At 37.4% G+C, this 17,545-nt stretch overlaps 3 protein-coding genes across 3 annotated transcripts; 1 reads left to right on the forward strand and 2 right to left on the reverse strand.

The window, feature by feature from the left end:
* Window positions 1-647: 647 nt before the first annotated feature.
* On the reverse strand, window positions 648-1,079 carry LOC140183319 (uncharacterized). The gene has a single exon (XM_072231594.1). The coding sequence runs from the start codon at window positions 1,077-1,079 to the stop codon at window positions 648-650; it is 432 nt and encodes a 143-aa protein (XP_072087695.1).
* A 5,482-nt stretch (window positions 1,080-6,561) lies between these two features.
* LOC112789776 (pentatricopeptide repeat-containing protein At1g20300, mitochondrial) lies at window positions 6,562-8,926 on the forward strand. Its single transcript, XM_025831817.3, has 2 exons — window positions 6,562-6,669; window positions 6,957-8,926. Exon 2 carries the CDS (start codon window positions 7,151-7,153, stop codon window positions 8,741-8,743), a length of 1,593 nt encoding a protein of 530 aa, XP_025687602.1. The 5' UTR covers window positions 6,562-6,669; window positions 6,957-7,150; the 3' UTR covers window positions 8,744-8,926.
* Window positions 8,927-12,038: 3,112 nt separating this feature from the next.
* Window positions 12,039-15,814, reverse strand: LOC112789777 (expansin-A20). Its single transcript, XM_025831819.3, has 4 exons — window positions 15,165-15,814; window positions 14,939-15,078; window positions 13,119-13,324; window positions 12,039-12,615 (listed from the first exon to the last, which is right to left on the reverse strand). The coding sequence occupies exons 1-4, from the start codon at window positions 15,298-15,300 to the stop codon at window positions 12,306-12,308; spliced, it is 792 nt and encodes a 263-aa protein (XP_025687604.1). The 5' UTR covers window positions 15,301-15,814; the 3' UTR covers window positions 12,039-12,305.
* Window positions 15,815-17,545: the final 1,731 nt, after the last annotated feature.

Below are 17,545 nucleotides of genomic sequence, written 5' to 3' on the forward strand. Positions count from 1 at the left end.
AAAATAGTGATGTTGAGAATATGAATAAGCGAGTTGCTGACCTTACTGCACAGATGAAGGAATTCAAGGCTAGTAGAGAAGGTGACATTCTTGATGCCTTTGCTGAAGGTTTTTACCGTGCTGTGACGCAGGCGAAGTTTCTGATGCCTGATGGTGATTTTGGGGAGATGGATCCGGGCAAGGTGATTCGGGACGGCCAGCTTGTAGATGACGAGGAAGTAATTGAGGAAGGTGGTGATAACCTAGTTAAGTAATAGTTCAGCGTAGTATGTTAGCAGTTTTGCTCTTGTTTTGTAGAACTGATGTTCGTGACTATTTTTTGTTTTAACAATCTGCGTAATTAGGCTTTGGATTTTCCTAATTGTGTTGTCTGATACCCGTTAGTGGGGCTGAAATGATGTTTTGATGATTTGTTTGTCTGCGAAGGGATTTATTAGGTAACAAACCCCTTATGATTGTTGATGATAAGATAAATTCGGTCGGATAGAATCTGTTAAAAGTATATAAATGCATTCAAACTTTGGGTAAAGCAGTACCTTACAATTTTAACTCGGGTAGGCTGGCCTCGTTAAAACCTCCTTGAGCAAAACCCTTTTTTGGGAAAAATCTCAAGTGAGAAAAAAGAGTACCAGCACTCTGCTTTTGTTTTAACTGAAATATTGCTTTAAAGAATTGACATTCCATGAACTCGGAATCTTGGTCCCATCCAAATGTTCTAGTCTGTAAGCCCCTCTGCCGAGGACTTCAAGTATACGGTAGGGTCCGTCCCATGTTGCTGCGAGCTTTCCGTGGGAGGGTGGTCGCCGAGCCGCTTCGGTTTTCCTTAGGACCAGATCTCCGATGTTGAAAGACCTTGGTTTTACTCGTTTGGCATGTCTTTGATTTAGTTGTTGCTGAAGGGCCTGGTGACGGACGGCTGCTGTATTTCTGATTTCCTCTATCAAGTCAAGTTCTGCTCGGCGAGCTTGATCATGATTCTCTGCTAAGGCTCTTAATGATTGTTGTGAAACTTCTAAGGGAATCATAGCCTCGGATCCATAGACCAACCTAAAAGGTGTTTCCTTTGTTGATGTATGCATGGTGGTATTGTACGACCATAATACCTCTGGGATTAGCTCGGCCCAGAGTCCCTTGGCGTTATCGAGCTTTTTCCTTAAAGCGTGTAGGACGACCTTGTTGGCGGCTTCTGCTAAGCCATTAGATTGTGGGTGTTCACCGATGAAAAGTGGTGGTTTATCTTCAGCTTCTGTAGGAAGTCTTTAAAACTATGATCGGTAAACTGCCGACCATTGTCGGTGACAATATGCCGGGGAATTCCGAATCTGCATATGATTTGTTTCCAAACGAATGATATCATCTGGGAGGATGTGATTCTTGCCAAGGGTTGTGCTTCAATCCATTTGCTGAAGTAGTCAATAGCCACAACCAAATATTTCAGTTGTCCTGGTGCGGTAGGAAAGGGGCCGAGGATGTCGATTCCCCACTGGTTGAACGGCCAGCTTATTATAGACTGGTGAAGCTGCTCCGCTGGGATGTTAATGATCGGTGCGTGTTTTTGACACTGGTCACAAGTTCTGACCTTCTTTCTGCTATCCTCCCATAAACTCGGCCAGTAAAAACCGGCTCGAAGTATTTTCTGTGCGAGGCTTCTTGCCCCTGAATGTATGCCACATATTCCTTCATGGGCTTCGGCTAACACAAGATCAGCATCATTCCTGTCCAGACATTTCAAAAGAGGTCGGGAGTATCCCCGCCTATACAGAGTGTTATTTATTAAAGTAAAGAAAGAAGCTTGTCGTCGAAATCTTTTCTTATCTGAGATTTCTTTGGGAAGAGAACCCTCTTTTAAATACTGTATGTAAGGTAGTTGCCAACTTGTTTCATTGGAAATGTTTAAAGTGCTCATGACATGTATGCTCGGCTTGTCTAAGGTTGACTGTAATAATGTTGCTGTGTGTGACTGTGTAGTAGCTAGTTTTGATAGAATATCAGCCCTATGATTTTGTTCTCTAGGAATGTGGCAAATTTCAATTTTTCGAAAGCCATTTACCAATTGCTGTACAAGCTCTAAGTATTTCAATAAAAGCTGATCTTTAGTTTGAAAAACTTGATTAACCTGTTGCACTATTAATAGAGAATCGCAGTAAACCTTTAGGGAGGTAATGTGTAAATCAATTGCTAACCTGAGCCCAGCGAGGAGGGCTTCATACTCGGCTTGGTTATTACTGGCCTTGAAGGAGAATCGGAGGGAATGTTCGAGGATGATACCTTCAGGACTTTCGAGTAATACCCCTGCACCTGACCCTTGTGGATTTGAAGCTCCATCTACAAACAGGCTCCAGGCCGAGTTCTGCTCGTCCATATTTGGTTGGGTAAGCTCTGCGACAAAATCTGCTAGGTATTGGGATTTGACGGATCCTCTTGGCTGGTATTGGATATCGAATTCAGAAAGTTCGATTGCCCATTTGATAAGTCTGCCTGCCAATTCCGGCTTTGAGAGGACGTGCCGAAGAGGTTGTTCGGTTCTGACGATGATAGTGTGTCCTTGGAAATATGGTCGGAGTCGTCTCGAGGAGAAGACTAAGGCCAACGCCAGCTTTTCCAATTTTGGGTAACGAAGCTCGGCACCCTGCAGTGATTTACTCACAAAATAGATCGGTTGCTGAACTTTCTGCGTTTCTGTTACAAGGACAGAACTAATTGCTGTATCAGTAATAGACAAGTATACATATAATGGCTCATTAGGTTTTGGCTTTTGTAAAACTGGTGGTTTTGAAAGAAATTGTTTTAAATTTTGAAACGCTGATTCACAGTCTGCGGTCCATTCAAAATTTTTTGTTTTCTTTTTTAAACATTGGAAAAAGGTAAAAGACTTTGCTGCCAAACAGGGTAGAAATCTGGATAAGGCGGCGAGGCGTCCTGTTAGTCGTTGCACCTCCTTTACCATTTTTGGGCTTTGCATATCAAGGATCGCCTGACATTTTTCAGGGTTTGCCTCAATTCCTCGGCTGGTAAGAATGAATCCGAGGAATTTTCCCCTGCGTACTCCGAACGCACACTTTTCGGGATTCAGTCTCATGTTATATCGTCGGATCTGCCCGAAGATCTCAGCTAGGTCCTGTATGTGAGAGTTGCCGACCATGGTCTTTGCCACCATGTCGTCCACATAGACTTCGATATTCCGACCTATTTGGTGCTCGAAGACTTTATTCATTAATCGCTGATATGTTGCACCTGCATTCTTTAGACCAAAAGGCATGACATTATAGCAGTAGTTACCATATTCAGTTATAAAGGCAGTTTTGTCTTTGTCTGATGGATGCATGAGGATCTGGTTATAACCAGAGTATGCGTCCATAAAACTCAGCGAATCGTAACCACAGGAATTGTCAACTAAAGTGTCAATACATGGTAAAGGATAAGCATCTTTGGGGCATGCCCTATTTAGGTCAGTAAAATCGACGCACATGCGCCACTTACCGTTACTCTTTTTTACCATAACAACATTGGCGAGCCATGTTGTGAACCTGATTTCTCTGATGAAATTCGCGGCAATGAGCTTTTTTACCTCGGCCAGGGACGCGAGGCGTTTTTCTGCTCCGAGGTTTCTTTTCTTTTGAGAGACTGGGCGAACTTCAGGATTAATTGCCAACCTGTGGGTGATAACAGATGGATCTATTCCGGGCATATCGGCAGATGTCCAGGCAAACAAGTCGGCATTTTGTCGTAAAAACGTTGTGAGTGATTCCTTCTCCTCTTTACTGATAGATGTCCCCATGAATGTGTATTTGGCGGGGTCCTCGGTCAGGGTCACCTTTGCTAAATCTTCATTCGGCATGGGCCGATCTTCAAAGTCGGCTCTGGGATCTATTTCCGTTAAACTTGGTTGGTCAGGTTGGATGGAGTTGATCTGAACCACGTTGTTCCTTTTGATCGGCTTCAGGCTTGTATTATAGCATTGCCGAGCTTCATGGAGGTCACCATGTATTGTTGCCACTAAATTATCCTGCACAGGGAACTTAACACACAGATGAACTGTAGATACAATTGCTGTAAATTTATTCAAAAATGGTCTACCTAATATTAGATTATAAGGGCTAAAACAGTCGACAACAAGATATTGAATGTCTTGTGTCTTAAATAATGGTTGCTCACCGAGTGTGGTTTGTAACCACACGGAACCCAAAACAGGGACTCGTTCCCCGGAAAATCCGACCAAGTCTCCATGATATGGCTGCAAAATTTTGCTACTTAGTTTCATCTTTTCGAAGGTTGTAAAGAATAGGACGTCTGCACTACTTCCGGGGTCGAGAAGCACTTTACGGACTATTAGATCCCCCAACTGGATAGAAATCACTACAGGATCGTCGTAATTAGCATCAGTATGATTAAAGTCGGTTGATCCGAAAGTCATCTCTGGCAGATCTTGGACCGGCTGGGGTACTTTAGGGGCATCTGTAACGGCCAACATGGCCCGATAAGTTCTCTTCCGCGCCGAGCTGGTATGTCCGCCTCCTGCATATCCTCCTGAAATACAATTTATGATTCCTCTGGGTTGGGCTGGTGTTTTGTCTTTTTCTTTTGATGAGGGACTTGCTGTCACAAGGTCGGAGGCCGAGGTTGTATTCTTCTGCATACGCCCGGCAATGAACTTGTCCAGGTGTCCCTGTCTTGCGAGGCGCTCTAGGAGATCTTTAGCGATCACACATTCATCCGTTGTGTGACCATGTTTCTGATGAAAGGTGCAGTATTTGGATTTATCAACGGTCTTAGACTCCGGATAAGCGCCGGCTTTACGAGGAGGCTTGATCAATTTGGAGTTGAGTATTTCTTTAATAATGTCATCTCTCTTTGTGTTGAATTGGGTGTACGACTCATAACGGGGAACCGGCTTGAATGCTTTCTTACTGTCGCGGGGCTTATCGTCGTCCTTGGCCGCGGTTGACTTTTCGGTTTTGCGGGCTTGTCGAAGTTCTTCGACATCTATCTGTCCCTTGGCTTTTTCGCGGAATTCGGCCAAGGTTTTTGGTTTACTCACAGCTATCGTCTCCTGAAACTTGCCCGGACGGAGGCCGCTCTTGATTGCATGGAGATGGACTTCAGGATGAAGGTCGGGGATCCTCATTGCGACTTTTGTAAAACGAGTGATATAATCCTTGAGGCTCTCTTGTGGTCCTTGTTTGATCGTCGTCAGGTAGTCAGAATCATGTAGGTATATCGCAGATGCTGCAAAGTGGTCTTCGAACTGCTTTGCCAGCTCTTGAAAACGTGATATTGAATCTGCAGGCAAAGAACAAAATCAGTCAAGTGCAGGACCGTCTAAAAAAGATGGAAAACAACGGCATAAAATAGGGTCAGATGCACCATTAACGATCATAATAGATCAGAATTTCTTGATATGCTGCTTTGGATCTCCCAATCCATCATAAGGGGTCAGAGTGTTCGGCAGGGTGAACTGTCGAGGCAGCTGAAAATTCATAATGTCGGCCGTGAATGGTCCAGCAGAATTGTCGCGCTCATCTTCCTCATCACCTGGTTGGGATCTTTCTGTATGCTGAGCTTCTTCTTCTTCCTGCTGAGGCGTTTCTGAAACATGAGTCGGTATTGACCGACGTTCATGATTTTCCTCTCGATTATGAAGATCATCATTGTGTTCCAGCCGATTAGTAACCAATTGCGCAATTTGTTTCTGCATTCTTCAGTTTTCCTCCGCCATTTGTTGGTTTGCTTGCTGAAGTTCGGTCACCATCCGAAGGAGCTCAGATGGGGTCGGGGGAGGGACGTCAGCCATGGTAGTGTTTCAAGGGTATTTTGGGACCTTTGCAAATGGTTTTTCGAGTTGCTCGGCCCCACGGTGGGCGCCAAATGTTCTTACTTGGTAATTCCGAGGTATAGCTCGTCCTCTGGTAAGATCGGCGGACTCCTAGAGTGAACCGAGGTATACGTCGGCGACGAATGAACGGCGAGGGTAGGTACCTGCAAAGGCACTCCGACGCTCAAGTTAGTATTGTAGGGTTGATAGTTCTTAATCTTGAAAAAGTTGCGTACCTTCTTTTGGTCTTTTGTCTGCTTTATATTAGCAGGAGAAGTTTGGCCGTTATCCTTCAGATGTAACGTCTGGGAAGAGCATAAATGGTGAATCCGACGTTATTGATTTAAGGTCATTCATGATGAAATCGTCGGTTATGATTGGGCCTAATGTGTAGCCGAGCTATAACGTGTAACTGATGTTTACTGGTCATATCAAAAACGTCCCTGACTGTTTCTGAGTTTCTGCTTCTGTTGTAGGTGAGATTTATTTTTTTCTTTTTTATATAGTATTTCTTATTAATTTTTTATACTGGCTTTTTGCTCTTTCAATGTATTGATGCTAATTGTATTTGTATGTAAAACTGATTGATTTAATTTGTGTTAGGTTTAGATGAATTGTATTTGCATGTAAAACTAATTGATTTAATTTGTTGTTCTCTTTGTTCTTTTTCCTTTCTTGAGCCTTGTATACCATTTTTCCTGTTATTTTAAGATATTATGTCGTTGTATCAATCCGTTTTTGTGCTTGAGGTTTAATTTCTAACTGTTTAAATCCTTACTCTTTTATTCCGTGTTGGACAAATTTGACAAGATCATCAATAAAAAATTCCTTCTACTGTGGTTTATGAGGATGATAAGGTACTCTCTCAACCTTTGATCAAATCCTCAACTTAACTGTGTTACAGTTTAAGTGAAGTCTGGTAGTACCGTGAATGACTACAGACATAGGTTAAAGCAATGGAATAAAGATTTAAAGATGTGCATTAGAGTTATCTGTTTTGTCTCATGAACTGATCTCTGTTGTTTTTTCCTGTCTGGCTCTTCTATATTGATTTAAAAATCTTATTAACATTTACATAAGCTCTTTAGTTTATACTTTGTCAAATATTTTATGCACCTAATTTACCCCTGTCTAGCTTATGCAGAATGAGGAGGTTTGTGAGAACTATTGATGCCGAGGGCGTTGCCATTCTAAAGCGCCGCCAATAACTCAACCAGGGAGCCGCTCTCAGTTATCATCATCACTTCCCAATTTCAAAAGTCATCGGAGAAGTTTCTGTCACCTTGAAGTGCAATATTCAGTTAAATTGCTCAGTGGCAGTGCGTGCCATCCCTCTTCATGGCCTTCATCAAACAAAGGGTTAGCTTATACAGCTCTCTTTCCCCACTCTTACTCTGCACTTTCAAACTCTATTCTTCTTCTTCCGAAGCTTTGATTTCAAAAGCTCATGACACAGACGAAACCACAGAAACTGCCCAAACCACTAACCTGTCACCCCAAGAGACCCTTATAGCAGAAAAATTTCACTCTCTCATTAAAGACCACTACCGCAAGAACCCTAATCCCAACGCCACCCCACCGACCCCCAATTTCACCATACCCGATCTCAACATCAGTTTTTCCAAAATCTCCGCCACAGAAACTGTTTCCCCCGCCGTCACCCGCAAGGTTATCGAGAAATGCGGGGGTGTCCGCCATGGCATCCCCTTGCTCCAGTCTCTCGCGTTCTTCAACTGGACCACCTCCCTCGAGGGCTTCCCTTCATCCCCTGAGCCCTACAACGAGATGATCGACCTTGCCGGAAAGCTGAGGCATTTCGATTTAGCATGGCATTTGATCAATTTGATGAAAGTTCGCAGAGTCAAAATAACCATCGACACGTTTTCTGTCCTTGTCCGACGATACGTGAGGGCCGGATTGGCTGCGGAGGCGGTTCACGCCTTTAACCGCATGGAAGACTTTGGTTGCTTCCCTGATATTGTTGCATTTTCAATTGTGATTAGTAGCTTATGCAGGAAGAGAAGAGCAATTGAAGCTCAATCATTTTTTGATAGTCTTAAGGATAGGTTTGAGCCTGATGTTATAGTGTACACTAGTTTAGTTCATGGTTGGTGCAGGGCTGGGAATATAGCAAAAGCCGAGGAGGTTTTCAGGGATATGAAACTGGCTGGAATCAAGCCTAACACATACACTTACAGCATTGTGATTGACTCACTGTGCCGGTGTGGTCAGATTTCTCGTGCTCATGATGTTTTCTCAGAGATGATTGATGCCGGCTGCGATCCTAATGCGGTTACTTTCAATAGTCTCATGCGAGTTCATGTGAAGGCTGGAAGGACTGAAAAGGTCTTGCAAGTTTACAATCAGATGAAGAGGCTGGATTGTCCTGCTGATACGATTACTTATAATTTCCTAATTGAGAGTCATTGCAGGGATGAGAATCTTGAAGAAGCTGTGAAGGTTCTCAACTCAATGGTTAAGAAAGGGGTTTCTCCTAACGCGTCAAGTTTCAATTCAATTTTTGGATGCATAGCTCAGTTACATGATGTTAATGCTGCTCATAGGATGTATGCTAGAATGAAGGAGCTGAAGTGCCAGGCTAATACATTAACTTACAATATATTGATGAGAATGTTCGCGGACTCAAAATCAATTGATATGGTTTTGAAATTGAAGAAGGAGATGGATGAGAATCAAGTTGAGCCCAATGTGAATACTTATCGAATTTTGATTTCAATGTATTGTGAAAAGGGGCACTGGAACAATTGCTACAAGTTTATGAAGGAGATGGTTGAAGAAAAAGGACTGAAACCTAATCAATCTGTTTATGAAATGGTTCTAGAGCTGTTGAGGAAAGCAGGGCAGCTTAAACTGCATGAGGATTTGGTGGAAAAGATGGTTGCCATGGGATTTGTCTCTCGCCCTTTGTAGAAGTAGCTTCACTTGTCACATCTTAGTTTATATAAAACTATAAACTACTTGTATTACCTGCTTAACTCATAGTTTAGTTGGTTAAGAAATAGTTGGAGAGTTCTTTATTTTATTTTTGTGAACTTGTTAAATTCATAGACATCATCTATTATTTCTTTTATTTATGGCCGAAGTTTTGTAGTACTTGAATAACTCGGTGGAAACGTTGTTTGAAGCTAGGCATTTAGCATGTAAGGCTGTATTTGTTTATAGGGATGGAATACTGAGACAGGAATATAAAAATACAAAATCGTATTTAATAGATGAAATATGGATCAAAATCGTATTTGATAGATGAGATAGGAATAGAGACATTGTATCTAGAGATATTAAATTAATGTATTTTGTGTTCATTATGATAGAAAAGACACTGATACTAATAAATAATATAATTTATTTTTATTTTTTTATTATTCTTATAAAATTTTTATTATTATATATTTTTTAAATTTTTTAAATAAAAAAAATAAATTAGATTTTTATAATTTATTCTATTTTATTACTAAACAGAATATAAGAACATTAAATTTTGTATCTCTGTGTTTTATGTCTTATTTTTAGTGTATTCTGGTTTCAGAAATAAATGCAGCCTAACCGATAAAGCGGTGTCTTTGTTGGGCAGTGTATTCAGTTAAGCACTTACTTTGTAAAGTGTCCTAATAAATATCTGTTTTGTTTAACAAAAGCTTTGTTGTGCTATTTATGTTTTCCTTATTTTCGCTGACGGTTAAGTCTGCAATTTGCTTAATTTTTGGTTCTATTTTTGTTTTAAAAAATAAGAGAGATCTCGAGTTATCCCTCCAATTCCAACCTATGGTGTGCTGAAATAAGTGAAATACCAAGAATGTGAACTACTAATTCCAAAATTAGGTCTCCATACATTTTTCTTATTCTGATATGTTGGATTTATCTATTGGGTATATGCAGCATCTGTTATCTATAAGGCAGGACAGAGGATAGTAAATGACGCCCTTAAATGTTAATCATATTAGTTTTAATTTATAAATTAAACTAGTATAAAATTCGCGTTACGCGCGGGCCAAATATTGATCTATTGTAAAAATTTGTTGAATATGTCTATTTATACTAATAATTATTACTTTTAATTTAAAAAACTACTCTTGTTAAAAATTTATTGTACAATGTATAAGATTGTTACATCATCTCTTTTTCAGAAGTCAAATAATTTTATCGATATGAATATATTCCACTTAAATGTAAAAACTATTATGTTTTTTTGTTTAAATATAGTTACACAAACAATGAATACTAACTAAGTGACATTTAGTTATAATAACTAGATCCTAGTATATGGTTAATCACAGATCATGTATTTAATCTACTTTGTTATAATTTGTTTACAAAATTATATGTATATTTAACCGAAGTCTATGCCTAAGCACGAATTGTATATTTAATCTGTAAATAATTTTTTAATATCATCTTTTAAGTGTTTTTCCAACAAAAAATTTTGTGAATTATTTCCATTGGCCCTAATTAAAAATGCATTCAACAAAGATAAAAATAACTACTATAATAAAGCATAATTTATGACTAAAAATAATAACAAACAATTAAAAAGATTTAATATTGAGAGTTTATTTCTCCATCAAATACTATCACATCCACACCATAAAGTTTGTCACTTATTTGAGTAAACATAATCACAGAACCAAAATATTAGATAAGAATATGCAATCATATGTAAAGATTTGGTATTATCTATTACTACTCTCCTTGGCTATATGATTTGCAAAATCACATTTGACGCATCCACAACCTGAAGTCATAAATTATGGCATTGAAATTACAAAAGATGAGAACCATTTATTTATACACTGTGCATATGTGAAATCTCCGTGGGTTAAAACGTTACAACCAGGAGAAATTTGTTGGGTAAAATCTGATAAAATTATAGATGTTTTTGAGGCATGGTGCCACCAAATTGTTGTTAGATGCGAAAAAAGACGGTGGATTAATCTATGATTTACTATTATCTGGGTTACTTGGAGAATCAGGAACCAAAAACTGTTTGAAGATAAACAAATACAGGATAATGAAGTTTGGGAAGAAATGGGAAGAAATGGAAGAGGTGCAAACAGGCAAGTGTAGGAGTCAAGAAAATTGTAAGAAAAGCCAGAAGATGGAAGACGGGGTCAAGGGAGAAAAGAAAATAGAATTTAATGGTGTTATATGCAGAATTCATCAATGATAAAAATGTAACACGAGTAGGAGATTTTTTTATAAATGCTAAAAATATATTAGTGTGCTTCTTGTCTGATATTATTAATAAAGGAAACTGAGTAGAAGCTGAAATTGAAAACATTAAAGATTTAGTGATAATAACAACAAATCATTTGATGGTGCAGTGGACGTTGAAGAAGAATATTAGGAGCTGGACATACAACTTTCAAAGAAACAAAATTCTTGAACTTGTTACAATTCAAGCAAGCTAATGCAAACAAATTTAAACACATGAAGTTGAGAGTGGTTGTGCTGCTCATTCGATGCTAGCAGCTGCATAACAATCAAGACTATATCGTTTTTGTCAATAATTATTTCCAATGTGTACATGAGTTGTGTTCTTTTGAATTTGCTAAAGTTAGTGCTTAGGAGGAGAATTGACATATCAAATTACCAATCCTTCAGGTTTTGTAGCATGGTTTGCGGAGAGCATTAGTCCTAACTATTGATTGAGATTTGTAGGCTTAGATGCAGATAGATTTTGCTCTAATCTTGCTTTTACATTTGTAGTCAAAATAGAATTCCTTGAATTAGTTTCTAAAATCTTTGTAACACTTTTTTTAGACGTGTCATAGGCAGTTTAGTTCATCCTCTATGGTTGTTAGTTAGTGTTGAAGCACAAGGATTCCATAGTATACACTCCAACTTATATTCAATAAGCTCTGACAATTTCAACCAAAGTTTTTTGAAGATATTTATTTAGAAGTATCACTCTGTAATATAGAAAAAATATTTGACCAAAGTGTCATTGGTGTAAATGTTGAAGTTTGATAAATTGAACTTAGAAATTCAAAATCAAACTCTGGTTTCCTGTGGGGAAGATCTAAGATATATTCATATTTAGGGTATGCTTGGTTGGGGGTAAAATTGGGTGGAGAATACTGTATATTTTAAGCATTAAGTTTATCTATGAAAATTTTGACTTCGTTTTTACCCCACAATTAAAAATACCCTTAAGGGATTAGAAAAAGCTCAAGCAACAAAATAACTTGCTAGATAGAAAAAAGACTGATTTGTTTGCTTCATATAACTGTTACTTTTTGACTGACTATATATTCCATCAATGGCTGCCTTTTGATTGATGAAATTGTAAGGATTAGAATCATACATGACCCATTTGCTTACTAAACTTTCTTTCTAACCATTTTAACCACAGACTTGAACCAATCTAGATCATGAATTATGAGCAAAATTCGCACAATCAAGCTTGTGCTCTGTCATTGGATTCATAAAGCAAAGTTTGCAAAACTCAGCATTTCTGATGAAATTCTGATTCTAATCATTCTGAAAACTGTTTTCCTTCAAATGTCTGCAAAAATTGCCAATTCGCAGGGGCAACATTGTAAGATGTTAATGTTTTTCCACTGCTGACAGTTACCTCGAATGACAAAGGTTGTCGCTGAAGATTGACATTGCAATGCCAGTTTTGTCCCCAGTTCCTTGCCATTGGGATCCACCCTGTTCTAGATCCCTTCACTTTCATAGCAACCACCTCACCATCAAGTCCTACATTGGTTACCAGAACTTGATAGAAGTGAGAATTTCCACTCATTGTGTATTTTAGGCCACCACTTCTTTGACACTTCACTCTGCAAAGTATATAAGCATGTTACACTTCACTCCAAGGGATGTTATTGTCACAACTTTAATATCTTGTCTATGTTTCAATATCTCTGTATTCTGTCATAATATACTTACGGTTAAATTACTTTGCTAATTCCTATAGTTTAAGAGCTTCCAATTGAGTCCCTACACGTTTTAGATTTGGTATTCAGGTCCTTCTGGTATTCAGGTCCTTCGCATGTTAAAAACATTAAAGTTAGCAGAATATCCTTCCCCAAATCGAAGATACCACGCTTAAAGGTAAATTTGTAAACCTGAATGTCCTCTCATTTTCAGAATATTCTGATAACTCTAATATTGTTGGCACGATAAGGACCTAATTACAAAGTTTAAAATGATGCAAGGACCAAATTGGTTTTTAAAACTATAGGGACTTAATTACAAATTTGGTAAAACGATTGGTAGAGTAATTTAATCTATACTTACTAAACACATTCTATATCTTTCATCAGTGAAAGATCCTTTTTACCTTCTATACTGAACTGGAACAATATCAGCTTTACTCTTTGCAATTTGGGCAAATGCGGCATGTGACATCTCAAAATGCTCTCTTGGAAAGTTGCACCATCCACCATAATCAACTGAGAGGCCATAATTTGGAGCACAGAAATCTGTAGCAGTGACAACAATAGAAGGGCTTCCCATAACACTGTTGGGAATAAGACACAATTCCCCCTTGAGAAAACACCTTTGACAGAGAAATAAAATAGACACAATCACAACACAAGAATTTAACGTGGAAACTCCAATTACCGGAGAAAAAACCACGGCCGTTGTCAAATGACAACCAGAGAATATCACTATGTGAAAATTGTTACAACACATAGACTTCTTTCTCTCACCGGCACCCCAGTACACCCACACTCTTTCAAAGCAAATATCTAACTACACCTCACAACACTCTCTAATCAAAGAGTACAGAGGAAAAGAAAAATCAGATACAAGCTTAAAGTGTTTCTGACTGGTGCAAAAACAAATGGAGAACTTAGCCTCATATTTATAGCCTAGGCCACCCACTCCATTTGCTATCCTAAGCAATGTGGGACTAATTCAACCAAATCCTAACAATCTCCACCTTGATTGAAATAGTCACACATCTTCAGCTTCCATTGTCAACACCGACAATTCTTTGCTGCCATTGTCTATACCGACAATCATAGTTCAGAGAACTATCATACTCCACCATGAAAGTATACTCACTTGGAATTAGACCACTCCAAGAATTTCGCCTTGGTACAGATCGAAACCTTGCTGAAAATTCATGGTGCAACTTCCAAATTGGCTTTTCCTGGAAGTTCTTCAGCCATCGACCTAACTCCGCCACACACCTTGCATCTCAACGCCAACCAATGCCCGTGTGCAATTGTGGACCCGATTGCCACAACTTATCCTTATCCATGGCAGTGCGGTAATACCATGAGGATACTTCTTGTCTTCTAGAGAACATCATCTTCTCTCATAGAGAGAGCAACCAGAGATCTTCTCCTTCAACGCCTTGTGCAAACCTGATTGTATCAACACATCCTTGACTTGTACTTGCCACAAGCCAAAATTGATTCTTCCATCAAATTTCTCTATTTCAAGCTTCACAGCACTTGAATATCCAGACATTGTTGCAACCGTATACTGGAATAGTATAACTCAACTGTAGACCGTGCACTAGGAAGGGTCCCCAGGAAAGAGAGGTGGGTCACAATGGACACACTTAAATACCAAGTCTTTCCTTAGCCAGAACCTTTTCCAAACTGCACTCTCACAGTGTCACACTGCCTTCCAGCAACAACAACAGCAACCAAAGAGATTAGACTAGGCTGCAACCACAGAGCATACTAAGAATAAATCCCACCGAACCGAAGCTCTGATACCACTTGTTGGGAATAAGACACAATTCCCCCTTGAGAAAACACCTTTGACAGAGAAATAAAATAGACACAATCACAACACAAGAATTTAACGTGGAAACTCCAATTACCGGAGAAAAAACCACGGCCGTTGTCAAATGACAACCAGAGAATATCACTATGTGAAAATTGTTACAACACATAGACTTCTTTCTCTCACCGGCACCCCAGTACACCCACACTCTTTCAAAGCAAATATCTAACTACACCTCACAACACTCTCTAATCAAAGAGTACAGAGGAAAAGAAAAATCAGATACAAGCTTAAAGTGTTTCTGACTGGTGCAAAAACAAATGGAGAACTTAGCCTCATATTTATAGCCTAGGCCACCCACTCCATTTGCTATCCTAAGCAATGTGGGACTAATTCAACCAAATCCTAACAAACACACCACAAGATGTGGTCAACACACCTGATTTCATAGCAAGCCCCACAAGCACTCCCTCTGTTGAACAAAATGCTGCTCAATCCAGCACTGTGTTTTCCATAACTTGCCTTGTGAATATCTCCATAGCCACAAGCTCCTTCTGCAACACATGCAAATCCACATTTTTCAGTTACTGTAGTTTTTTATGCTAAGACATTGTCATTTATCAAAATGAAAATGTAGTACCAGTAACGAGAGATCCTTCATCAGTGTCTTTGGTGAATGTTGCAGTGGCTTTCTTCCAATCTTCATCATTATAAGCTGCAATCTTCCATGAATGTAGTAAAATGAAGCAGAGGAGTGTAAAGTGAAGAACACCCATCTGAGATAATAGTGATTAGAAATGTACAAACTAGTAATTACTTCTAATTACTTCTAATAAATTGTATTATGCTGTTTTCTCTTTTTGGGCATAAGTGGGGTCTAACAATATGAGTAAACAAAGTGAAAAGGGGTTTTCTTTCTAACTGCAAATGATGAAGATCCTTCCTTGCTAAAGATGGGGTATGGAAAATTTGAAGCTTTGAGAACAACAATAATTCTATAAAAATCTCAATTTCCAAATGTGGGGACATTAAGCTAAGCAATGCCGAGATATTAGGTAAATTTTGTTACATATTCCAAGGAATGTGTTTGCTTTTTTCTATTGTTGTCTCTTCTTTTGAGGTGAGAAATGGAGACTCAAAGTTGGGGTTCGGTGTTTGGAGCCTGCAAGTTTTGGATGCATTGAATTGAAGAGGCTATGGAGAGAGTAGAGAGAAAGGGTTTAAGGCTTTGTGTTTGTGGCAGACACCACAAAGCGGTAAAGACCTAAAGGCTGAAAAACACTTCACTTCAGTGTGGAAACTTTGACTTGCCCCCGAGTTCTTACTTTATTAGTTTATTAATCATTTTGTTTCAAGCGGATTGATTAGCTGATTTAATATGTTTTCTTCTCTTTATTTTGATTCTCCATTGAATTTTTATTATGTTGAACAGTGTATGCTTCACCAGTAGCCATTGTAATGATAGACCTATGTAGTGTAAGATATAAACAATTGTGTTGCTTTTATTTTATTAATGTTAGCCTTAGATGGGTTGGGAGCGACTCAACTCAATTCATGAGCCAGTTTGAATTTAATTTGTTAATAGCTTGATAAATTAAATTCGTGAACTGGTGAGTCAAGTTTGAGCCTAGAATTAAGTTTATAAATTAAATGAGTCGAGTTTAAGTTTGAATAAATTTAACTCATTAGCTCGTAAGTTGGCTCGATTATATATATATATATATATATATATATATATATATATATATATATATATATATATATATATTAATACACATATTCTATATACATTTAATTTATATTTTAATATTATAAATATACATATGAAATAGTAATATATAATTATATATATATATTAATGATCTTAATTATTAAAAATTTTATATTTATTTTTTATATATAATTTTGATATAAGATATAAATAAAAAATTTATAATTTATTGATGATATAAAATTGATTCTTTTTTATTTTTAAAATATATAAATTATAATTTATTGATATAAAATTATAGATTATATTCTTATTATTTGAGTTAATTCGTAAACTAAAGTCAATTTGTGAGCTTTCGCTGACTAAGCTTGGACTTAAAAAATAAACTCGATTGTAAATGAGTCCAATCGTAAATCAAACTCAATTTTTAAGAACTGAACAAGATCTTTCTAGTATAACCCAACTTAACTTACTTCTGACTCTAGCCTTAGAATTGAAGACCTTAATTAACGTAGTGTTCTTATTAGTAGTTATATGTGGTATGAAAATAAGTTTGTGTTCGAGTTTCCAACTGATCCTAGAAGATGGAAACTGTTAATTAGCGTTACTATAAATTCCACTGTACCTTTATCAATAACTATGGTCTTCTGAGAGATAAAGTTGTCACATTTTAATCGAAAATAATTTTTTATTTATGTTATTAATAAAAATTTTTGAAAAATAATTAATGATGATAAAGGATGATTTTTAAAATATTCCAAAACATGATATTACCAATTTTGGAAGTGATAATATCACCCGTAGTTTGTGGCCTAGCAGTAAATATTTAATCCAACAAATTTTGATACAATATCGACATAAAGTGTAGCAAAGTAACAATCATGGTTGTAAGTTGTAACGACTACGTGAACTTTACCGCTGAATATCTTAAATCACTCGTTACACTAGGTAGTGTAATTTAATATCTCACTGAAAAAGTAACTTCTTCAACACTTGACTAGTGATTTATGTAAGAGGAATGTTAGATAGTTTTTTTTTTCTGTTAATATTAGTTAATTTTTTAAAATTATTTTATTTATTTTAATTTTTAAATTATAATTTTATTTATTAAAATTGTTCAATTAAAAATTATTTTTTTAGACTTTTTCTGTATATAATTGTGTGTGTTGTGTAGACATATAAGTATAGCATATTGCAGGAAGATTATTTTATGAATATATTTGGTAATTGCTTTTTTATAGTATGTTATTTTTGATAAATTTTTGTAGGTATTTACTCAAATGAAAATATTAAAAATATTTTTTTATAAA

This window comes from Arachis hypogaea, chromosome 3 (assembly GCF_003086295.3).
Source record: "Arachis hypogaea cultivar Tifrunner chromosome 3, arahy.Tifrunner.gnm2.J5K5, whole genome shotgun sequence".
NCBI lineage: Eukaryota > Viridiplantae > Streptophyta > Magnoliopsida > Fabales > Fabaceae > Arachis > Arachis hypogaea.